Source organism: Aricia agestis, chromosome 20 (assembly GCF_905147365.1).
Source record: "Aricia agestis chromosome 20, ilAriAges1.1, whole genome shotgun sequence".
In the NCBI taxonomy this organism is placed as follows: domain Eukaryota; kingdom Metazoa; phylum Arthropoda; class Insecta; order Lepidoptera; family Lycaenidae; genus Aricia; species Aricia agestis.
The window spans coordinates 3,847,905-3,874,387 of NC_056425.1; the positions used below are offsets into that span (position 1 = coordinate 3,847,905).

Genomic DNA, 26,483 nt, shown 5'->3' on the forward strand with positions numbered 1-26,483 from the left:
AAATAATAAAAGTTAGAAAAAATAAATATTTGAAAGCCAATTTATCACTAAAATATGCCATAAATCATGAGTTCGATTTTTTTTTCTCTAACATTTGAAAAAAAAAATTCTCTGGCTTCATACTAATCTGACCTATTCTTCATAGGAAAATTGTTATAACTTCTAAACTATCTGGCTTAGAGCATTGAAGTAAAAAATTTATTTAAGATAAAAACCTCCTCTATCTTTATAAAATAAAAAAGAACCAGTTTAATGTGCTAGATTTTTCACAAAAAGCCATTAATTAAAAAATACACAATTTTTTTTCTTAAACTTTGGTTTTTCTATGTTTAATTCCACGAAATTTATAACATATTGCCTGTGTAAACGTAGTCCACAAGTTTAGCTATCAAATGAGACCTTTTTTATCTTCATAGGATATTTACATGAGAAGTAATGATCAGATTAGTGTGAAAGCCCGAGAAACACTAAAATGGCTGCCATTTTACAACCGTGGGAGAGAGAAAAAATTTGAGGGCCAATTTGTCGATAAAATAAGCCATAGATCATGACATTAAAGGATCGGACACCGGTGTCGGGACACATTGTATAAAATAGTTCTGTCAATAAAATTATGATTCTATAATTTTTTTTTTCATTTATATGTGACTTCACACTCGTGTAAAGCTATTTATTTATATAGTATTTATTGCTAAATTGTTTGGTTGGTTCAATGATACATCATTGTGTTGGTTGCTATTTCAAACTTTGAAGGAAAAGTTGTGGTTCATGGCAAAACCCAGAGTATTTACTATTCTGACTTGCGTAAAATGAAATATCATGGAATAATTACGGATCAATAGTCAATACATGATAAAGATATTATCATGGATCGATAATATGACAATTTATGATTGTAAACTTCTAACAAAGACGTTAACAAGGCGGAACAGCTGTCACTGTCACTCTGCTTAACTGTCACCGTCAGTCACCGACAGTGACCTGTGACAGTTAAGCAGAGAAATGGAAACAAAAATAGAGGCGAAGCATACGCTAAGGAAGCTGTTACAACAGGCGCACTAACTCATTACCAGTTATACTGTCAGGATCTGATTCCGGTGGCGAAAAAACATTTATATATTACGTGGAATAGAGAATGGGCCAGCTCAAGTAACATAAAAGGCAAACATTACTTTGACATTCAAAGTGAAGTTCCAGTAAGGCCTTGGTTCTTTAAATACGCGCAAAGCAGCAAAACGGTTTGCTCAACTGTTTGCCAAGTTAGGTTGGGTCATTGCTGTTCCCCAGTGTTTTTAGTAAAAATAAGGGTCAAGGATAGTTCTCTTTGTGAGTGTGGCCTAGATGAGGGTACCTTGGACCATATCTTTTTCTGCTGTCCCAAAAACCAGTCCTCCCTTTATGACCTCCTCCCTACCAATATTCCTCGCCCTATGAATTTTAAATCAATTTTATGCTATGTAAATACCTCTTTTATTGATATTCTGTGTACATATATTCGTTTACAAATATATACTAGTAATCTGTGTATTCGTTCCATAGACATAATATATACTTCTAACAATATAAAATTGTGATGTTTTACTAACCTCTATATGTTTGTGTTTGTTTTAGATATATTCAACAGAATTTAAGTGATTATTAGATACTGTACCTTGTTTCTTCACCGGACCTGCAACATATATACTAGTAATCTGTGACCTGCAATATAGAGCAAAGTCTACCCAAAATCAGTCTGACATTGGCAACTCACTGAGGCCGCCATAAAAAAAGAAGAAGAAGAAGATAGAGGCGAAACGTAAATTTGGTGGAATTTTATTATTTACATAATTGAGGTTTTTAAAAAGCTTTTAAACAATTTAATTATCGCGCCTAATGTTTCAACATCTTAAAGTGAAAGACTGAAGTAAAACTATGAATTCTGTGTAGTAAAAGTGTAACATAAGTTTACAGTTGCGGTTTGCGAATGATTGTTATATTTTAACGTATATTTCTCTTCCTATAAACAATGAAATTAGTTATGTTTTTACCTAAACAAGCTTAATAAAAATGGAAGAAAAAGGCAATGAAAAGGTTTTATTAAAAGATGCAAAAAGTCCCGATACAAAAAGTAGAAAAAGAGACATGGATGAATCAGATAACGAAGAAGAATTAGTAATAGATACTAGTCCTAATACAAGAAGCAAGAATAAAAATAAAAACCGTAGTCGGAAACGGAAAAGGTAATACTTATATTTTTATTCAAAAATACTAATGTTTTTCCTATGTAACTATGTTTTTGTGAGTCTTCATTATAAGTCTCAAGTTTCCTCGTTTTGCCATGATAGGATAAGCACAATAATGTCAATCATGGGCTTCAGAACATGCCACTTTATGTTTACTATAGCCTATTTTTATCCATCATGGACCAAAGTGGAGAGATATTAAATGCACATTATTAAATGTACATTTTAAATCCCATTTGTTGTTCATTTGTTGAAATGCCTACAGGTTAACGAGCACTAGCAGTACTGAGTTTGTTTTAACTTCAAACACATTGGAATTGGAGAAGAATTTACAGGCATCAGCTTTGAAAAACAATCTAGATGATACCAGTGTGAAGAAAATAATTAAAGTAAGTTTAATGCTACACTAATCACTATTAACATAGAATTTTGTATAACTAAGGCATAGATCAGGGGTCACCAAATGGCGGACAGTGGTCCACATCCAGACCACCGACCCATTGTATGCGGACCGAGCATTTTCGAAGGTGAACTTCGTTAAAAATAAATTTCGGTCTTGACTTACTGATGAACATCTCCAGGATTTAATGTCAATATCTTGCACCAATTTCACTCCAAACAATTCTCATTGATATGTAAATAAATATCTTTGTAATTTCCGTAATTACCTTTGTTAAATATTTTTTTTAATCAAAAAATATTGTGCGGACCGCGAAGGTCATTTCTTTTCTTAAATGGACCCCGAGCGAAACTAATTGGTGACCCCTGGCATAGATATACAGTGTATTTTTTATTAATAAGAAGATTATTACATTAAGACAGCATTGAAATATATTATTAAAACTGTGTTGCTGTAAATAATGCTTTGGCCTTAATATTCTTCTTAGTTCTTCTTCTTCATGTAAAGTTTTATTAAATTATAATTAATGAAATATGTAGTAATGTATATTATAGCTAAACCATGTCACACAAACAATAATGAATGTTAATATATTTTTCAAGTTTTACTAAATCAAATGAAATCTACTTCATTAAAATATATAGGTTAATCATTACATAAAACACTTTTTTTTTTACAGAAAGTGGTAACTAACGACCATGTGTTGGCGCTTGTGAAGCTCCGTGAGGAAGAGGAGGCCTCCAGCACAGATGAGGATATTCCGACATTAACCAGATCCAAGGCTAAGTATGTATTAGTGGTTTGGCTTTTATTTTTAGCTGACTGCCAAAAATGAGGTTTCTCAATTCAATTGTATGCTGTGTTATCAATTGAGTTATGAATGCAGATTGCAGTCATATTGTTTAGATCACATTTTAGAACAAGACTACTTATTAATTTAAAACAAGAAGAATTGAAGTGTTTAGTAAGTTATGAGTTGTTACCTGCTTTGTAGTCTTCTATTATAAATATTTTAAAACCTTATAGGACCATCAAGAAGGTCCCCCGGGTGACGGCACCATGGAACCTGCAGCTGGAGCCGATAGAGCATATCCCGGTGAAGACGAGACCTGAAGTGGAGGCTCTCATTGCCCAAGAACTACCTGACGATGAAGATGACGAGGAATATAATCCTACCAATGATGATATACCTGTAAATATACATTTTCTTGTGTCCGGATGTTGACTTTAACATAAATCATAAATACATTTTGCCAGGTTAAAAATTATTTGAGTAACACATAAAATTTTGCTTCTTTTGGATTGGAAATAGTTTAATTCACACGAAATATTAGTTCAGCGGTTTAGGTGCGAATAAGTAATATATCTATCTCACAAGAGAGAGAGAGAGAGAGAGAGCCATGCTTCGGCACGAATGGGCCGGCTCGACCGGTGAAATACCACGAGCTCACAGAATACCGGCGTGAAACAGCGCTTGCGCTGTGTTTCGCCGAGTGAGTGAGTTTACCGGGGCCCAATCCCCTACCCTATTCCCTTCCCTGCCCTCCCCTATCCCATTACCTCTTAAAAGGCCGGCAACGCACATGCAGCTCTTCTGATGCTGGGAGTGTCCGTGGGCGACGGAAGTTGCTTTCCAGCAGGTTTGCTCGTTTGCCCCCTTATTTCATAAAAAAATAACATTGAGGCGTGAAGTGTTTCGTGCTCCACTGCAGTGTAGTTACACCGACTATGGCTTCACTTTTAACCGGGGCCGGATTTATATTTTTTTTGAGTATAGGCCACTTTAATTTTGTCGCCCTATGTACGAACTCTGTCGCATCCTAGGATGCTGCCGCTCCCCATAGGACGCTGCAACCCATAGGCCATGGCCTATACTGCCTATACATAGCTGCTTTTAACAGTAAACATGAAATTGTTTTAGAGTGACGACGATCACATAGAGTCGTGTAGTGATCTGGAGTCGCAACCGCGCACACCGGCGACGCCGCGTCCGACTGAGGAGTCGCCTAAAGTCGTGAAAGACGGACCGTTCGTAGTACCACAGGTAAACTTAATCTTAAGTATAAATAAAATTCTCGTGTCACAATGTTAGGCCGCGTACTCCTCCGAAACGGCTTTACTGACTTTAACCAAATTTTATATGCATATTCAGAGGGTCGGAGGGAATCGCCTACTGGGTACTTTTTAACCGACTTCCAAAAAACGAGGAGGTTATATGTTCGGCTGTGGATATATATTTTTTATATTGATAAGTGCATTTGTTGAATAAATAATAGTAAATTATTACAACTCGAGACTGACCGCGACTATTGTTTGTGCGACGGGATAGCGATCGACGTTGCCATGGTGACATACTTATTTAGTCACTTCAATGAAATAATACGGGCGAAATACTTTATTATGGCAAAGAAACGTTTGCCTGGACAACTAGTATAAGATAAATCTTTATTCTTAACAATATTCTTTGTTGCTGGTCATTATTACCTCTAAAAGAATGGTATACAGGAGAACTTTCAGCTTTAAGAATCTCTGGCTGCTGGCTGATTAGGCCAAAACATCTGAATATGACGACTTCGATAGTAATTTAACGTTGTTAGTGGCGGCCGAAAAGGAAGATCTTCCGACCGAGAGAGATAGCATGCTCGGTCAGGCCGAAGCCCACTGACGTCATTTCAGACGTTGTATATAACTTGCCGTTCTTCGAAACTTCGATAGCGCGATGCAGGATTGTTAGGCGAATTGTGGGCACCGCCACAGCAGATTACAAGATAGAACAAAAAAGTCGGGCTGTCGCTAGCTCTTACATACCAATACCATATCTTCGAGGGGCGATCAAAAAGTAATGACAATGAGTATAATAAAATAACGATTCTAGTTTAAATTTTATTTATTTTTCTGCGTGGTCTCCTAACAAGTCGATACATTTAGTCCAACGCTTCTCTAAACCTAAGATACCCTTTAAAAAAAATCTTTATCAGAGCTCTCTCAAAATGCCTCTACAGCAGCCATCACCTGGCTATCATCCTCAAATTTCTTGTCCCTGAGGTGTTCCTTGAGGCTTGAGCCGAGGAAACAAATTAAAGTCGCTGGGGGCTAAATCTGGAGAATAAGGCGAGTGTTCGACCAGTTCGAAGCCTGCTTCTCGAATGGCAGCCATCGCAACTTCGGCTTTGTTCTTTTTGCTCTTGTGCGTCCGTTAACATTCGCGGTACCCAATGCGCGGAGACCTTTTTCATATTCATTTTGGTGGTCGAAATGATTTGGATGCTGCCATATGAGATCCTCAGCTAAATGTCTGATGGTTACTCTTCGGCCTGCTAATAAGATTTCTTTGACTTTTTTATGTTTTCCTCAGTGAGGGACGAGATTGGGCGTCCCTCGCGATGTTCGCGATGTCTTCTGTGGATATTCTACCCAGCTTAAACTCTTTGCACCACCGTGCCACCGTAGAATATGGAGGAGCAGAGTCCCCTAGTGTCTCCACCAAATCAGCGTCTATCTCTTTGATAGACATTTTTTTCAAACAGAGGTGCTTGATGACGCATCTCCCTTTGTTTTTCTCCATTTTCGTGTTGTCGCTTCGACTGTTGGTATTCAAATGAATGTAGCTCCTAGAAACAACGTCCTATTGATACAATTTTTTTGCTGGGAAGTCGTTAGGGACTCAAGAAGTGAAAAACATTTTTTTTTGGATTTTTATCTTTAGAAATACCCGCTTATCATTACTTTTTGATCGCCCCTAGTATAATGTCCACAGACATAGATCAAGATAGATACCGCATGTGTATGTACTACGCATGCCATATCGCGTTCCCAAACGACGAGCAATGCTCGTCTTTCAGGCCGGGCGTCAATCGGAATTCTAGAAATGACTAAATGCCTAAAAGTGCCGAATTGAGCTGTAGAAATTCAAATAGAAACGTTGGCCTAGTTAATGGACACGTTTCTTATCATCGGTACGTCACAGTAGGTAGGAAAAAAGTGGCACGCTCGTTTTCATACAAATGGAGCGATATGCGGTATCTATCTTGATCTATGTCTTTGATAACGTCATTCCAGGTCTCCAAAGTGAGCCGGCAGTTGAATTTAGAAGAGGATGCGACGATAGCTTTACGTACTCGCTCTAAACTCTCCCTATCATCGACACCCATAGAGCATATAGAAAGTTCCTTCGTGCCCCCGGACGAGTTGCCTCAGACGGACGTAGATGAGATATGGAACGACTTCTTGAAGGAGTGCCTCAACCCGGCACCGAATGCGCACGAGGATGATGATGATGCTGATCCGGAGTATAATGTCGCGGCGGATCCTGATGCTAGTGAGTATTTGATATGGTGACAACTATATTTTAAAGTTTAAAACAGTATTTTTTAGGCACTGCTCAAAAAACCAGTGAGTACTTGACTATTAAAACTAGTCTAGGGTTGTCAACTACATCTCAGATATCTAATTTCAATCAGTAACTTTTGTTTTCTGCTCACAAAATAAAAAATAAATTATATGCAAGTACTCAACAATTATATAATAATAATAATATCTATGGACGCTTCACACCACGTCAGTCTGACCCCGTCCTAAGTAGGTACCTGAAAGACTTGTGTTACAGGTGCCAGACAACGGAAATATATTTAATACTTTTATACTATAATACATATATTTAAGATTTTTATTAAGTATATTTAATACACATCCAGACCCGGGAACATTGAAAAATTTTTGTTCCGTCGGCGGGATTCGAAGCCGCGACCCCCGGCTTGAGCTGCCACACACTCAACCAATTAGCCACAGAGGTCGACTTTTCGAGATTATAATATACATACAGTACATAATATATACTTACATCCAAAATTAGAAAAACAAGTTTGAAAGTAATTGTTAAATTAGTTAAATCCTACACAATTAGCTCACTTTAGCTCACTTACATAATAAAAAAATCCTTACCGAATGACACTCCTCTGTACAAAACTAACAGCGACAAAAATATGTACTCTTATTTTTTACTTAGGTAATTAAAATAGGTCAACATTGTACTGAAATACCTTACCTTACCCATAAAGTTAATATACCTAGTGGAATAGAGCAACAATCTCGGGCTGTCAAACGACACTAAAATTGGTTTCATATGTGTGTAAAAATATGTGTACGTATACACTTACATAAGCATGATTTCTATGAGATTAAATTGTCAACGTGCGGCACGTGCCGACTGGACGTTAAAAAAAGTGTGCTGCTGTCATGTATCACACGTCTCTTTTTACCACGCAGTGTTACTGATAGTGACATCTCTCTTGCTCAGGCCTTTGTTTCTCTATTCCGCTAGGTATATTAACTTTATGTTACCACCTCATCTTACTACCTTTCTATTACATTATTTTAGCTGAAGACGAAGAGAGCTTAGAAAAAAGTATAATCAAGATATCCAAGAAGGAGTTAGAAGACATTCTGACTGAGTTGTGTCAAGTAATGCCGCAGCCTGAGAAAGATATACAGAACACACAGGAGGCGCCAGCTGCATGTGTGGCTATGGAGACAGTAAGAAAAATTATGAAACTAATTACTTACTAATTAAATACCTTAAAAAAGTATTATACAAATAACTTTTGTCACAGCAATTAAGCTTATAAAAGTAATTTGGACACTGTTAAGCATTTGTGTGTCATACAATAAAAATTACGTATTGAGTTACGAATGCGGTTTTGTTCTTTAGATCATTTAGAACAAGACCGCATTCATAACCCAACAAAAAAAAATGTATTAGTCGATCAGTGATCAAACGAGTCGTTATTGGTAGATCGCATTCAGTGTTATATCAGTAATGTTGTTCAAATAACATGTTTATTGGTAGATATTAGTACATGTCACATATGAACAATGCACTGAGTTCCGCCAAACTCTCTTAAAGTTATGCTCTATAGTCTATACCAAATAATTACTCATTGACTTGATCATTTATTATATATATTTTCTATCTATACTATATTATAATTGGGAAGAGTTTGTTTGTTTGAACGCGCTAATCTCAGGAACTACTGGTCCGATTTGAAAAATTCTTTCACTGTTAGATAGCCCATCTGTCGAGGAAGGCTATAGGCTATATTTTATCACGCTAATACCTATAGGAGCGAAGAAATAGAGGAAAGTGTGGAAAAAACGGGGGAAATTTATTTGAAAGGGCTTATTTGAACGCGCTTATCTCAGGAACTACTGGTCCGATTTGAAAAATCCTTGCAGCGTTTGATAGCCTATTTATGGGAAAGGACAAGGGATCTACTTTTTATCCCGGAAAATATACGGTTCCCGCACAGTAAACTTTTATGATTCTCGTTTGATTCTCGCCAGAACTATTTAATCTATTTTGATGAAATTTGGCATGGAGATTGGAGATGTACTACCTAATTTGAATCTGGGACAAGGAATGTTTTTTGTCCCGGAAAAATGTGCGGCTCCCACACAATATGCTTTTCTGATTTGCGCGTAATCGACTAAATCGATGTACGGGAACAATTACTATAAACTAAAGTCCACGCGGACGAAGTCGCGGGCAACATCTAGTATTTTATAATTTAACCCATCAATCCCCAATCGGCACCCGGCTGTGGCATAACAATTGAAATCTATTTTGTCTGCGATCGAGGTATTACCGTCCTTACTAGTAAAAAAATATACAGTGACATATGCAAGGCCGGCTTAACTTTACCTGGCACATTTAAAAATTCACATGACAAAAACAACGAACCTCGAATATGTTGCATATAGGGAATGCAATCCCGCCAGATAATTTCAATCCCGGTATTTGCGGGACTGAACCATCACAATCCCGCGGGATCCCGGTATTTGCGGGATCCCGCAGAGTAAACTTGAACTTTCAAAATAATTAATTTAGTTGATAGACCCTGTTTTATTCTTAGAATTCAAATGAAACTAACTTTGTCGGACACTTATTTTACAAGGGTTTTAAATACTTCAGACTTCAGAGTATGTAAAAAAAAAACTAATCATTTTTTGGAAATGGCTACGTAATAATAATAATAATAATAATAATAGTTAAAATAAACTAAAAAAAACCACGCCTGTTTCTTTTCATGTTTTATTAAAAAAAAATTTTTCGAAATAAAGAGAAAATTGTGCTAAAAGATTCCATTACATACATACAGCCCAAGCTCATAAAAGTTATATGTATTAATTTTGTCGCTTCCCAAACGGCTCCTGATATTCGACACAAAGTAGCCAGCAGCTGAAAAAGTTCGCTCAGCTTCCAAGCTGGTGGTTGGTACAATTATTATCATTTAAATTGAAATATAGGTGAATTGACTGTAAATTGTTTAGTGGGCTGCCTGTAGCCAGTTCTCGCATCCCCTCGCGCAGAGTTACACGTATGAATCACGCTTCTTTGTAATCCCGCCACTCCCGCGGGATCCCGCTAAATTTTCGAACGGGATTAGTCCCGCAAAATACATGCGGGATCCCGGTATTTCGGGATCCCGGTATCCCGTTATTGCATTCCCTAGTTGCATAAACATAATATTAATAAGATCATCATTATCATCAGCAGGTACAATGGAAAGGAAAGAGAGAGATAGTCTCCGACGAGGAGAAGCAATCAACTCCAATATTCGCCCGCCGCATGTCCATCGGGAAGACGGAGCCGATGGATGATGAAGTAAACGAGGAAATTCACCAGGAGCAGGCTGAGAACTGTGTACAAAGCGGAAAAGACAATATGTAGGTTGATTTTAGCATTACTTTTCGTATATACCAGAGTCCTAACCGATGTTAACCAGGGTTGTTAGGCCGCGCCGTAAGTTACAAAGCGATTATACAAGGTGTAACAAAACTAGGTGATAATACTTTAGGGTGTGTATGTGTTCCTTGTAGAGAGTTCATTGTGAAAGTAGCAGCGCTGAAAGCCCAATTTTTTTTTCTCTTTTGTATAGGGAATCTCGTGACATTAGGACGCTCGCCCATACAAGTGAAAAAAAAATGGATCTTTCAATGCCGATACTTTTACAGTGAACTCTCTACAAGGAAAACACACACACCATTGAATATTATCACTTAGTTTTGTTACAATCCATATATTATAGTTTCGGTTAGGTAAACGCACTGTAACCGTAACCGATACTATCGAATATCCGATGTAGAGACATCCATAACCGTAACCGAATCCGAAATTAAAGTTTCGGATAGGGGAGGATTTGTTACTATTTGTATAGCTAAAGAGTGGTATTTATTACAGAGTACCAATAACTCAAGGCAAAGCACCGCCGAAGGTTATTTCTCACGCGACCGCGGTTAAGCCAACACCCCCTAAGACAGCGCCCCCTAAGCCTACGCCCCCTAAGCCAACGCCCCCTACACCAGCGCCCCCTAAGGACGTGACGATGGCAGTGGAAGAGGGCGTGGCGGAACTGCTGCAAGGAGGAGAGGGGGACACCCCTGCCGTTGTTAAGATCGTCACTAACACTACTCCAGAAGTGGTGGTCAACATCGATGAAACTGTCAAGGTGAGTAATAGTAAATTCAGATACAGGATAAATTCGGTTGCAAGGTACATTCGTATACAGGGTAAATTCGGATACAGGTTAAATTCGGATACAGGGTAAATTAGGTTACAGGGTAAATTCGGATAAAGGGTTTTAGATACATATAGATTGTTACAAACACCACTCCAGTAGCCCTAGCACGGCCACCAGTAGAAATGCGAAAGTATAGACAAACTGTGGACATAAACTAAAGGTGCCGTTCCGATCTTTACCGCGACCGACAAAAATTCAATTAAAATGCCACTTTATGACAGACTATAGTATATGTCATATAGTAAGATATTATTTGAATTTTTAGGATTATAGTCTGTCATAAAGTGGCATTTTAATTGAATTTTTGGGAACGCAAAAAAGATCGGAACGCTACCTTAAGTCTATCTCCACAGTTTGTCCATACTTTCGCATTTCTACTGGTGGCCGTGCTAAGGCTACAGAAGTGGTGGTCAACATCGATGACAGTGTCAGATTAAATGCTCTTTCATTGTTGCTACTTCCACAGTAAACTCAATACAAGGAGCACATACAAAGTAAAATATTATTACTTACTTTTGTATTTTATACAAAACTAAGTAATAATACGCCAAACCTCGTCTATCTCCATATCAGATTTCAGCAAAATTGGTATAGCGGTTTAGGCGTGAAGAGGTAACAGACGGACAAACAGACAGACAGACACACTTTCGCATTTATAATAATAGTATGGATTAAATGTGAAGTTTGTTGCAGTTTCTACCGGAGCAGCGTCTGCTGCTGGAGCAACAGCTGCGACAGCACGTGCAGCTGTGCGCGTCGAACTTCATGCAGGTGTGCGTCAACCCTAAACACTGGGGACGCGCCGCTACGTTCAAAGAGTACCTGGTAAGTACCTGGTTAGTGTCCAAACGAAGCTTCGGTTTAGTCAAAACCACGGGCAAGCTTCCCGCACCTAAAGTTTTTTTTTTTTTGTAATAGTTGTTTTTTTCCTGTCACACGACACGCGCGTGGCCACGAGCATGCTATCACCCGCATGCGGACCGCGCCCTGGCGATAATCCGTATGACCAGAAAAGGGCCAAAACCTTAAGCCTGGGCGCGCACTAAGCGGCCAAGCCGCAGCGACCAGGCCGCGGCGGCCATCGAGATAATCACCTTAGTATGAAACCGCCATAGACCACGCGCACCTGGCCGCACGGCGGTCTGCGGCCTCACCATACATTCGATGGCCGCCGCGACCTGGCCGTTGCGGCTTGGCCGCTAGTGCGCGCCCGGGCTTAGGCTTACTAAAAGGTGATACAACTAGAAAACAAACGTCGAAAGTTAGTTTATTTAAGAACCTAATATAGTTTCGTAATGCAAAATGGCCTTTAATAATTTTATAGTTTAATTTTGAAAATGTAATAATCTCTCATAAACATCTCTCTTCCCTCTTTCTTTATTTTTTTGTGTTTTCGTGTTCATCTCATTAATCCCCGATATTTGATGCGCAGAAGTCACTGAACAAGATTGCTGACGAGAACCCATCATCAGTAGTGAATGTTTGCAACCTGCGGCCGGCGCTAGACCTAATAATTGCTTACGAGGAATCCGTCACAGAGGTCACGCCAGAGAATCAGGAGATGGTCAAGTAAGTAAATTATGATCTACTGCACTGCACTGTGCGTTTTAAGATGATCTCATGCGTGACACATAATTATTGACAATAGTAGAGAAGTTATTCTAAAAAAATTAATCGATAATTTAAAAATATCGAATCACTTCCTAAAGGAATTGCAATCGAAATTATCGTTTTGTACTGACGTTTCTTCTTTGACTTTTTATCGATTTGATTTCGATTCAACAGAGTCAATCTCTATTGACATAATGTTCCGTTCATGCATCTGACATTTTTCAAATGTTTTAGTAACAATAATTTTATACTCCTATCTCACAGTTAATATTTATAATTTTCTATTAATAAGTTAGCATTTAGCAACTTTTCATTTATATTCATTTACAATTATAGGAAACATATTTTGTTTTTGTAGATGGAATATAATTTATTACATTTTGATTTTTTGTTTTCTTGTAAAAAAATCCGTAGCATGGAATATGAAAACTGTCACCCATATCATCTTAAAACACACAAACTATAATGAGTAATGACTAATGACTCATATTACACTTTTATGTTTGCAGGTTCATGGCGGACGAGATGGACAGAATGTAAGTATATTTTATACTTTAATTTACTTTTAACGTTTACATTTAGAGTTCGACAAGGCTGTTTATGAACGTGACGAGAAAAGGAACAAACGCTTCTATCATACAAAAACGTCATTTTTGACAGTTCTCCTTTACCAGCAGCGCACATTGACTGACATTGACACATTCAATTAAAGCCTTGTCGAACTGTAACACGCAGTAAAGAAATATATTTAAAAATAAATTATTCTTAAAGATGTAGGGTAATAATTTGAAACATTCCATGTTTAAAACTTAGCCTGCATCCGCAATTACTCTATATTTATTATTTAACTAGATGTTCCGCGCGGCTTCGCCCCCGCAATTTAGGAATGTCACGGAAACCGTTTTCCGCAAAAAAGAAACCTATGTCCTTTCACGTGGTCTATTCTTCATGTGTGCCAAATAACACAAAAATTGCTCCAGTACGTTCAAATAAGCCCTTTCAAATAATTTCCCCCGTTTTTTCCACACTTTCCTCTATTTCTTCGCTCCTATTAGTCTTAACGTGATAAAATATAGCCTTTAGCCTGTCTCAACAAATAGGATATCTAACACTGAAAGAATTTTTCAAATCGGACCAGTAGTTCCTGAGATTAGCGCGTTCAAACAAACAAAGTAACAAACTCTTCCTCTTTATAATATTAGTATAGATTTATCCTGTATGATGTATCTGATCTGAACTTTCCCTTTATCCAAACTCACCTGTATTTAAGCTTAATTTAAACATACCCGGTATCTGAATGTACGCCGTGGCCGAACTTACCCTGAATAGGGATGATGCCAAGGTCAAAGATTAGCAGATTTTTAAAATAAAATACAACGGTAAAAATAAGCATATAAAATTAATTGTATTTTTCTTCTCATCCTTCAGTTTTCTTTCGAGTCGAAGTTTTTTTTATTAAATTTCTTAATGTCTGTTTACCATTCGATAAGTTTTTATAACAGTTTTTCCTATGAAACTATGTACTTTCATAAACGCAATGCTTGCTTGCTAACATTTTGTATGGAGCGTTTTGGGAAGGTTTATTTTATGTGATTTTCGAATTGTGATATCTTCGAGAGTAATTCTTTCACGTATGTTTATTTTTTTTAAAGTTCCTTTAATTACTAATAAGAAAAAACATAGGAAACTAGACTATCCATAGATACAGAGTATGTGTGGAATCCCCTGCCTCCATCCATTTCCGTCACATTCCATCCTCGGGGAGGATGGCGGCAGAGTTCGTAGTACCATCGAGGAAATTGATTCCTAGGCAGTGTACGGACCTACGTCATGTGGTCGGCTTATGTCAATTCAATGTTTGCTGTGATCGGTTTTATGGGTTTGATATAAAGCGACCAAATTACTTAGGTCCGCCATCTGCCTAGGAATCAACTTCTCTGATAGTACATAGGGGCGGCAAAATTAAAATTGCCTGTACTCATAAAAAATATAAATCCGGCCCTGACAGGTCGACGAAAACATCGAACAAGTACATCTACCGCGGTAAATTCCCGCAGCGGTTCAAGGCTGTGGTGGCGAGCAGTAGCGTGTTCCTGTACCCATACCTGCTGCCGCCATCGCCCTTCCGGCCGCACACAACGCGACGGATGACTTACCTGAGATCGGAGGACGAGTGAGTATAGCGTAGCTATAGGTCTACCAGGATCTGATGGCAAATTTGGATATTTTTTTTAGGAAATAAGGGGGCAAACGAGCAAACGGGTCACCTGATGGAAAGCAACTTTCGTCGCCCATGGACACTCGCAGCATCAGAAGAGCTGCAGGTGCGTTACCGGCTTTTTAAGAGGGAATAGGGTAATAGGGAAGCGTAGGGAAGGGAATAGGAGAGGGTAGGGAAGGGAAAAGAGCAGGGGATTGGGCCTCCGGTAATCTCACTCACTCGGCGAAACACAGGCGCTGTTTCACGCCGGTTTTCCGTGAGCCCGTGATATTTCGTCGGGCCCTTTTCGTGCCAAAGCATGGCTCTCACACTTGGATGGCAGATTTAAAAATAATATCCTTGATCATTGGATAAATTTTTATATTGTATCACACACAATAAGCCGCTATACGGAAAAAAAGGATCAAAATATACGGAAAAAAAGGATCAAAATTTAAAAAGTTTAACTCTAATTTCTTCAGTATTGCTAGCGTCAATTTATTTTTTCCCCTTTTTGCCGTCAGGTAGACCTATATATTATAATCGATAGATTATATCTATATATATAAAACCCAAAGGTGACTGACTGATTGACATAGTGATCTATCAACGCACAGCCCAAACCACTGGACGGATCGGGCTGAAATTTGGCATGCAGGTAGATGTTATGGCGTAGGCATCCGCTAAGAAAGGATTTTGATAAATTCCAACCCGAAGGGGTTCAAATAGGGGATAAAAGTTTGTATAAAATAATACTTCTTAACGCGAGCAAAGCCGCGGGCAACAGCTCGTTTATGTATAAAACTCAAAGGTGACTGACTGACTGATTGACATATGCCCGGTTCCAATATACACAAAACGAATCGTTTTGCTTACGGATGGTAGATTCGAGGACGAGGCGTAACCCGAAAGTGTTTCTATAAAAAACCTTTCGTAAGCAAAGTTACCGTATGCTTGGTACCTGCGGATGGTAGGCGGTAGGGAGGGCTTTTATAACGGACCGTTAGGTTATTGTATGGGCATGGAAGCATGTGGCGTTTCTATAAATTATTTTGTTACGTCCAAGTTTACTAGACGTTAGTTGTTTACATACCGCGCGAAATCAGGCGGTTGAACGTTGTTGTGTTCTTTAATATTGTGAGAAATACTCATTATGTCTCATTCAGACAGTGATCATACTGATCTTAGTGATCTAGAAATTTTATCAGACTGAAATGAATCTGATTCCGACGAAGATAGTGGTAACAATCATAGGATCATTCAGATTTTTAGCTTAGATTTCGACTGGATAAACCGTGCGTTGAAAACTTACTTGCTGAAAATATAATATACCTACCCTTACTTAAAAGTGAAGGGAACCAGCAGGTATGTACGTAGTGACTGTTTTCATTTGTTGCTTAAAAATAGAATGATCAAAATTATTTTACTTTTGGTGCCTGGAAAGGAACCTACTTTTTTTTTTATGAAATAAGGGGGCAAACGAGCAAACGGGTCACCTGATGGAAAGCAACTTCCGTCGCCCATGAACAGTCGCAGCATCAGAAGAGCTGCAAGTGCGTTGCCGGCCTTTTAAGAGGGAATAGGGTAATAGGGGAGGGTAGGGAAGGGAAGGGAAGGGAATAGTTGAGGGTGGGAATAGGGTAGGGGTTAGGGGATTGGGCCTCCGGTAAACTCACTCACTCGGCGAAACACAGCGCAAGCGCTGTTTCACGCCGGTTTTCTGTGATGCACAGTGTGATAAAAACCTCAATTTTATTTCACCTTGTTTTTCTTTCAAAATATTATAGTTGATTATAACATTAGAGTAAAACTCCGAGATCGATATTCTTTGTAGTTTTTTTTTTTAAAGAGAGTCAAAGTTGGCCTTTATCCGGGTCATTTTGCATAAAAATTTAATTTAAAAAAAACTAATCAAGTAACATTATTTTTGTTTATACCAATTGAATAAGCACTTAATACTATACTTTTTTCCAAATTTGGTTAGCCTACTGTGATCAAGTAGGAATATGATAATTTATTTATTAATTTTAGTTTTTCATTATTTTAAGCATTTTAAATTTTAATTTTAAATTTTATTTTAAATGTCAAATCAATGATCACAGTATATAATAGGTATTTTGCGTTTTGTTCTCTTTGGCAATAATGGGTAAAACTTGGTAAAACTACATTTTCTACTAAAATGTTTTTTTTCTTCATCGTAACAAACCAAATTAAATAAAACGCGGATTATTTAAGTGATTATTAAGTGATCGAGCCGTTAATAAACATTGGTTACCATAAATTTGAAATGAGTAGGTTTTTAATATCAAAACGCAGTATTACCGTCGGGAGGGCTTCGGTTAGCGCGTTACTAACGACTGTTCGTAGCAGGTAGAAGCTAAAATAACTTTGTGAAACGCCTATAACGGTTCGTTACCCGTAAGTGAAAAACGTTTGGTAGCTGATGTACAGTGACGATTCGTTAGATATAGGAACCGGGCAATAGTGATCTATCAACGCACAGCCCAAACCACTGGACCGATCGGGCTGAAATTTGGCATGCAGCTAGACATTATGACGTAGGCATCCGCTAAGAAAGGATTTTGATAAATTCCAACCCCAAGGGGTTCAAATAGGGGATGAAAGTTTGTATATAATAATACTTCTTAACGCGAGCGAAGCCGCGGGCAAAAGCTCGTTAATATAATATTAACTACTTTAGACTGTTAAAAAAACTTCGTGTCGAGGTTTGGTAAATTGGTTTATATGAATTCTTTGTAGCGGAAAGCATGTCACTGTTGATTATTGTTTATTGTCGCAGCAACGCTACAGGTATTTAACCCCCGGCAAAAATAAGAGGGGTGTTATAACTTTGACATGTCTGTATGTCTGGTTGTCTGTGTGTGTCTGTGCGTAGCACCGTAGCAACTAAACGGGTGAATTGATTTTGATCTAGTTTTTTTGTTTGAAAGCTGACATAATCGATAGTGCTTAAGAAATAATTCACCAAAATTTGGGTTTATCTATTTCATGAACGGTTGCAACTATCAATGTTAATCGTGATCTGTCAGAGCTGCGTTTTACATAAAGCTACACAATTACATAGGTCCGTTGTCTGATTGCCATTACACAAGTATTTAGCATGGGATTAGACGACGTGATGTACGCTACCTAGTTTATACTTTTGTATATTATATTGTGTGTTTAATAAAGAATTTGAAATTGAAATTTGAGTTTGCCTATGTATCAATTTCCTAAACGTTATTTTCCCCAGATTAATAGCTCTCGGTCTGGACGAGTTCTTCTGGTATGTGGAACACAATCCGGAGTTGTACCGTCTGCCGCGGCTGCCCGGGCGGCGCGGGCTGCAGGCGGCCACGGCGCTCGTTTGCCGCTACCTGATGCCGTGGATGTCTCCTAACTGCCTGGCAGCCCATATCTTCACGGTGCGGAGGTCTAAGGACGTCAATAATCCTATCTATGTGAGTATGCCCTAATCTTCTGCCGTGGTTCCAGCCTCACTGCTTCGCAGCGCATATCTTCTTGGTGCGGAAGTCTTAAGGGCGTTAATAATAATATCTTTGTGGAATATATTTTGTAGTCGCTAGTCACAACTAGGTGGCAGCACTTGTAAATAATCATTTTTAATTTTCGTAGTGGCGACAACAGTTCGCTCCACCAACGTGCGTACGTTACCTATAATCACTAATTAAAAACCCACAAATACTAATTTAGAACCTACTAGTTAAGAAATATAAGAGGCACAATTATACCTGCCGAAATAGAAATCACAACTATATTGCAAAAATTAATTCCTTGCCCAGATTTAGAGGGTCACGTGACATCACTCATGTTTCTTCTAACCCCGCTTCTTTCTGAATCGTGACCATAGACAACCTTTTTTTTTTTCAGAAATTTATCAAGAACCGCACCGTTGAGCCTGTTAAACATAAGCTGCTGCCGTTCGACCCCACGCGCACCCTGTACGACCAGCCCGAGCACGAAATGCCGCGCTCCTGGGTCGTCTACCTCGCCAAGACCAACAAGCGCTTCCGGGTGAATATGCATGCACCTTGCAGGTTGGATAATTATTAATTATCATTGTACGATAATTAATAATTATCCAACCTTACCATATTTACAGACTTTGTATCTGATCGAATGTATACACTATACCCAATAGTAAGTAGATGCTGTAACACAGACTATAGCAAAGCTTTTGATAAAATAGACCTTAAGCTATTGTCAAAAAAATTAGCTACAGCGGGAATAGAGAGTAATTATTTCGATAGTTTGCTTCGAACATAAGTAAAAGATTACACGCGGTTGTTGTCAATGGACACTCCACAACATGACACCAAAATTTACTGTGGAGTCCCACAAGGACCCTTGTTTGGGACATTACTTTTTATTATTTTTATATTGATAAGTGTTTGTATTATTCGCGGATGACATGAAAATCTTTAAAGCTGTTAATATTCTCAGTGACGACGCAACCGCGACCGACAAAATTCAAATAAAATACTACCTAATGACCTAGGCTGTAGGTTTTATTTTCTATCAGTACACAGGTCATAATCTAATTTGAACTAATACCGATAAAATTTGTTTCAGTCATATCTGTACAAACGGTCTCACGTGAACGGCGCGGAACCTGTCGGAGTCGAGATAGACGGTTCAAAAATTTTAAACAACTACCCTCCGAAGTCAACTTCGTTACCGATCGCGCCGATTCGGAAATATAGAGGAAATGAGAAGAAAGATGAAGTAACCACACAAGAAGTAACCACTACACCGACTTTGACAGTCGCTACCAGAGTCTACAACCTGGTTACGACATCCAATGGCATTATGCTGGTGCCGCAAACCACGCCTCAAGCCACCGTAGCCACATCGGTAATAACCACACCCATATGTTCGGTGGTAGAAAACCCTCCCACTGTACCGACTCCCACCATAACGATCGATAATGGAAAACTAATTACTCCACCAAAAGTACCGAGTGGTATACAGTTTGTGAGAATCGCTCAAAGACCACAAAATATAACGAGCAAACCGGCATCACAAAATTCCGAACAACACTGCAGGTGTTGTAAAATTCTAAGGAAAATGAAAAGGACCAGGCAAACTCTTATAACGGATTTCATAAGAGGTGCCAAAAGGAAAACTTGCCCATGCCAATCTATCAAACGACCGCAGATGACGAATAAGTTGAAATTGTTGATAAAATACTATGCGACATATTCCAAAACTGTTTATAGCCATGTCAAGAGTATTTTTGAACAATTGAAAGGAATAAGTGCTGAAAAAGTAGAAGAAACAAGCGATGAATCTGTTGATAAGGAGAAAGATACAGGTAACTTTTTTTAATACTTAAAGCCAGTGTTTTTCAACCTTTTTCATGATGCGAGCCCCCACCCTTTTCTTTCTTATCATCGGCTGGCGTCGAGTAAGTTCGAAGGAAATTAGATTTATAGAATTTTATCGAGCCTTCGAGCTGTGAGTTTTACGGTCCACAAGGTAATTTTTACTCGATTTGGAGTAAAACTATCTAGTAAAACCGTATGTGAGTACTTAGCATTATTAGGTAAGCGAAACTTGAATATTTATTGCGCTGCTAGTTATATGAGTAATGACTCCTAAAGATAATTTACGCAGCGTGTAACTATACGCGCTGTTTCTATCTGTCATGTGGCTTTTTTCAATGCGACAGACAGACTTTGCATTTTTATTCGCTCTGTAAATATATTTATAATCTACTATTTTATTATAACCTATTATTATTTTGTTCCAGCCTTTGCTATATCGTTCATAATGAAATTATCTGTCCATATGAATATGTCGAAAACAATGTACAGGAAGCAACGAATCGACGAAATATTGCAAGCCTTTGACGTACACAATGGCAACCCTCTATATCTTGCTGCGGATTTGCACAAAATTTTGGGTCAAGATGAAATGGAATTGTACAGAGAATTCATGGCGTTTTTAACACCGGATCAAGCAGACAGGCTGGAGAAATTCAGGGACCATTTCATTGGTAATTGTATGGAGGATTATATGAAGAAAATTGAGGTATGTTATATTATAGTCAGTTATCTTAAAGCGCTGCATTGATCTTGTTTGTAAACCCACTTATCTAATGTAACAGAACAAAACGTTGTGGACCTATAAGGTAACATATAGGTAATAGACTCTAAGAGTATATTATAATTTATTTTATGCCAGTAAATTATTATACTAGACCTGGGGTCACCAAATAGTTTAGCTTGGGGCCCGTTTTAAGCAGCGTTGCCATACGTCCCGATTTTGGCGGGACGTCCCGATTTTTTCATCAAAATTAAATGTCCTGCGCGGGACAGGCTCAGTCCCGCTTTTCGGGGAAAGTCCGAACGTACGCGCAGCGCAGAAAGAAAGATGCGTAATGAAGATAAGAGTATGTGGGAGGTAGAGGGGTGGATTTTCTTTGGCTACTTTAGCTATCTATCGTCACTTAAACGTAATTTTAACGCCAATTTATAGATAAAAATTCAAAAAACTTTTGATTTTATACCGTTTTTTACGTTGTCCCGCTTTTGACTGAAGAATCCCAAATTTTTTCGCTCAAAAAGTTCCAAAGTCCCGACTTGGCACAAAAAAAATCTGGCAACGCTGGTTTTAAGACATGAAATGACCTTCGCGGTCCACACATTTTATTAAAAAAATTAAACAAAGGTAATTATAGAAATAACAAAGGTATTTTTTAAAGATATTTTTGTAGCTAATTATCTCTCTAAAGTTTGGAGTGAAATATTGGTGCAAGCTATAGATATTGACATTAAATCCTGGAGATGTTGAAGTCCTAAGATGAACGAAGATCATCTTCGAGCATGCTGGGTCCCCACACAATGGGTCAGCGGTCCGGATGCGGACTGCGGTCCGCCATCTGGTGACCCCTGTACTAGACTATAAAGATGTTAACTTATCGTTGCACAATACTTTGTTCTGGTCTGATATCATTCAGGTACACCTTCCTCTTATGTTAATTTATGTGACTGCGATTGTCAATTTTTATTGCACTAGAATTTACTAAATTAATTTTACCAAACCATATTTTTAGGAGTGTATACCAAATAAAGATCACCGCTGTGCTGTCACAGAGTTACTATTATCCATGTTCGGTAAAAAAACTGCAACTGCTTGTGAATGGTGCTGCGGCCTCCTGGAAAATCTGCGTGACTACCCCGCGCTAGCAGAATACACTTTCTATTTGTTCCCGCATAGACGGAAAACTGCGTGAGTAGTTTAGTTAAATAAATAAATTAATATTTCTCTCTAGACGATTAGTACTAGATTTGACAATAACATTGAAAGGCGGGCGCGTTCAATATCAACCTAGCCTAGGGCAATCAATAATATTGCACATTTACTTGACGCACAATAAAATTGATCGTCTAGGGGCCCACTTATTCAGGTAGCTGTCAGGGTGATGTATCGACAGCAAAGCAACAGGCGTTTGACAGCAAATATTGCACAATAACAATTATCTGTCTGTTAAGGTTTACAAAATATCAAAGACTGATGGGAATCTGTCATAGCTCCTCAGAAAGTTTGTAACATAACAGTTTTCACATCAAAATCAAAATGATCTATTTAACTGTCACAATTTCAGGGACAACTTCTACAAAAAATCCACTTGTACGAATAATAATAAGGACTGTAACAAGGATGAAGAAGATGCTACTGTTAATAATAATGAAGAAGAAAATCTAAGCCGTAATAGTATCAAACAAAAAATAATTACTAAGAGAACGCCAAATATTTTGAATAACAAAGAAAACAATAGAATATCTAAAATTGTTGCTGTCGACTCGAATAACGGAGCACCAAAAATAATTAATAACAAACAAATCAATGAAACAATAAAAATAGTCAACGACAAGCCAACTAACGAAACACCTAAAATGGTTTTAAATAAACCAAATATTGAAGAACCGGAGTCGACAAAGAAAAAACTAAATAGGAAGAAACAGACGTTACGTTATAGTGAAACTAGTTCTAGCGAGGAAGAGGCGAGCATGTCTGACGGAAGCACAACTGAGGATGACGATGAGACTGATTGTGGCGATGATCAAGAAAGGTAATTTATATAATCCATACTTCCATACTAATATTGTAAATGCGAAAGTGAGTCTGTCTGTTATGTCTTCACGCCTAAACCGCCCAACCGATTTTGCTGAAACTTTTTTGCACTATGGTATAGTGATAATTTGAGTCCCGGGAAAGTGAGTAACTTTACCGGAGGCCAATCCCCTAGTCTTTTCCCTTCCCTACCCTCTCCTATTTCCTTCCCTACCCTCCCCTGTTTCCTTCCCTACCCTCCCCTATTACCCTATTCCCTATTAAAAGGCTGGCAACGCACCTGCAGCTCTTCTGATGCTGCGAGTGTCCATAGGCGACGGAAGTTGCTTTCCATCAGGTAACCCGTTTGCTCGTTTGCCCCCTTATTTCATTTAAAAAAATTGAGTCCCGGAAAAGGTCATAGGATACTTTTTATCCCGGAAAAATGTACGGTTCCCGCGCGATAAACTAATTTTGGCGCAGCGGTGTTGCGGGCGTCATCTATACTTATAATATTTACATGTACTGACTGACTGATTCATCATCGCTGAGCAAAAACTGTAAAAGTTACAGCCACGAAATTTGGTGAGTAGGGTTGTTTTATTAAGTAGACACCCACTAAGGAAGGAATTTTGAAAATTTTACCCCGAAGGGGGTGAAATAAGGGTTGAAAGTTTTAATGAAAGTCCGTCATTTCTTGAGTTAGAAACATGAAACTTTATTTTTGTGCTACTATTTAAAAATGAATGGATACGTATTTAAGTGTTTTTGGAAATTCTACCCCCAAGGGGGTGAAATTGGGGTTGAAAGTTTGAATGAAAGTCCGTCATTTCTTGAGTTAGAAACATGAAACTTTATTTTTGTGCTACTGTTTAAAAATGAATGGATACGTATTTAAGTGTTTCTGGTAATTCTACCCCCAAGGGGGTGAAATTGGGGTAGAAAGTTTCAATGAAAGTCTGTCATTTCTTGAGTTAGAAACATGAAAGTTTATTGACGTTTGCGTTTGACGTTTGCTTATAGTTTGTGCGTTCTAAGATGATATGGGTGACAGTTTTCATGTTCCTTGCTACGGGTTTTTTTTACAAGAAAACAAAAAAAATCAAAATGTAATAAATTATATTCCATCTACAAAAACAAATGTATAATTGTAAAAAAATAAAAATGAAAATAATATAATACTACTAATACTAAACTGTGAAATAGGAGTATAAAATTATTGTTACGAAAACATTTGAAAAATGTCATATGCATGAAATGGAACTTATGTCAATAGAGATTGACTCAGTTGAATCGAAATCAAATCGATAAAAAAGGGCGGCCATCTTAAATCGCCGGCACCACTGAAATGTCAGTACGAAATTGATAATTTCGATTGCAATTCCTTTACGAAGTTATTCGATATTTGTAAACTATCGATTAATTTTTGTTAGGTAACTTCCCTACTATTGTCAATTATAATGTGTCACGCATATCATCATAAAACGCACAAACTATAAATACCCTTTGTATAAGGAACCACAAAAACAAAAAGGAGAAAACTATCCATCTTTGTTATTATACTGTGTTAACGCGGATGAAGTAGCGGGCAACAGCTAGTCTATTATATAGGCGTTTCACAGACATAGATCAAGATAGATACCATGCATAGATAGCATGTCGCTCCATTTGTATGAAAACGAGCGTGCCACTTTTTTACTACCTACTGTGTCGTAGCGATGATAAGAAACGTGTCCATTATCTAGGCCAACGTTTCTATTTGAATTTCTACAGCTCAATACGGCACTTTTAGGCATTTCGGCATTTTTAAAATTCCGATTGACATCCGATTCCGATAGCAGACTAAAGAACAGACATTCAAAAGACGAGCGAGCGGTAACGGTTGAGGAACCCAAAATATTGCGGAACTTCCGCATTCAGTTCACACTGCAATGTGATGGTTGAGACAAAATGACTCATTCAAAACTATATTTTATTCATAACATAAGAAGGTACATAATGAATTGACAGACGTGCCGCCCATTAAAAATTATTAAATGGCTCATTTAAAAATGCATCTCAAGCCTCAAGGCCACATAACGTTGCAATGTGGATAGATCACTAACCTCCATTATACAAGTATCATGGAGGTCAGTGGGATAGACACATCACACAAGTGGGCTTTATCATTAATGTAACAAGCTCACAGTAAAACCTAAAAACTCTGTACACATTTTGTAACAGCTACTTAGTATGACAATTTTTTTTTTGAAACCATAACATTTTGTTTTCTAAACTTTGTTTTCAGTTCTAAGGAAGTTAAGAAAGAGCCTGAAGGAGAAATAATTATGGAAGAAGGGAGAGGAAATCCTGTAGAATTACTTTCTGAAGTCAAAGAAGTAAGTAATACTTTTTATAATTCTACTTTTCACAGACAATCGGTAGTAAATAGTAATTATTGATTTAATTTTAATAGAATTTTTAATACTTTGTTATAATACACTGCGTCTAGAGGTATTCAAAATATGAGAATAGAGATTATAATAATAATATCTATGGACGCTTCACACCACGTCTGTCTGGCCCCGTGCCAAGTACCTGAAGGACTTTTGTTACGGGTACCAGACAACAGAAATATATTTAATACTTTTATACTATACATATATTTAAGATTTTTATTATATGATACACATATTTAATACACATGTATGACCCAGGAACTTTGAAAACTTTTTGTTCCGTCGGCGGGATTCGAACCCGCGACCCCCGGCTTGAGCTACCAACAGCCCACCAACTGAGCCACAGAGGTCGTCAATTGATACTTTTTATTACAGATATAAGTACTTTTCTTACGATTACCGTTTATTTCTGTAAAAAGTTCTGGAAAACTTCAAGCTATAAAATATAAACATAATATTTTGCAGGAACCTGCAGACTCATACGAGATAACATACACAACTACTGAAGTGCAACATAGAGTCAATGAAAACCCTCAATCTGTAGAATCCGTAGCAGAGAGTGAAGTAAATGTGAAGATAGAACCGCTGGAATGGAAGAGAGAAGAAGACAAGTTGCTATTGGAGCTGATGAAACAGTCCCTAGCGGATGGGAAGACTAAAACTCTCTGCAGCATAGTCGAATCCCAGTCGGAGAAATTCTTGCAGTGTTGCGAAAACAGGTCGCTGCTCGACATCACTAAACGACTTTTTCATTTATTACAAGTTGTTAATGAAAGTTAATAAAATAATTTATTTTTATATACTGTTTTATTTATAAATCTAAGCGATGTAACGTGTAGGAAGCGTGCATTGATTAGAAACATCAATCGTTATTCGTTACTAATCTTAAGAGGGCGACTAACCTAAAAAAATCAAACATCGTCCTTCTCTCTTCACATTCACGCCCGTCTTTCATAT

The 26,483-nt window shown here is 37.9% G+C and overlaps 1 protein-coding gene across 1 annotated transcript; it reads left to right on the top strand.

The window, feature by feature from the left end:
• The first annotated feature begins 1,785 nt into the window (after window positions 1–1,785).
• On the top strand, window positions 1,786–26,322 carry LOC121736988. The gene is made up of 21 exons (XM_042128487.1): window positions 1,786–2,219; window positions 2,488–2,611; window positions 3,302–3,408; window positions 3,649–3,814; window positions 4,544–4,666; window positions 6,682–6,940; window positions 8,000–8,154; window positions 10,172–10,344; window positions 10,859–11,126; window positions 11,892–12,023; window positions 12,631–12,767; window positions 13,319–13,345; window positions 14,818–14,982; window positions 18,263–18,470; window positions 18,901–19,044; window positions 19,603–20,344; window positions 20,783–21,063; window positions 22,088–22,263; window positions 22,640–23,107; window positions 25,376–25,466; window positions 25,992–26,322. Exons 1-21 carry the CDS (start codon window positions 2,047–2,049, stop codon window positions 26,304–26,306), a joined length of 4,434 nt encoding a protein of 1,477 aa, XP_041984421.1. The 5' UTR covers window positions 1,786–2,046; the 3' UTR covers window positions 26,307–26,322.
• Window positions 26,323–26,483: the final 161 nt, after the last annotated feature.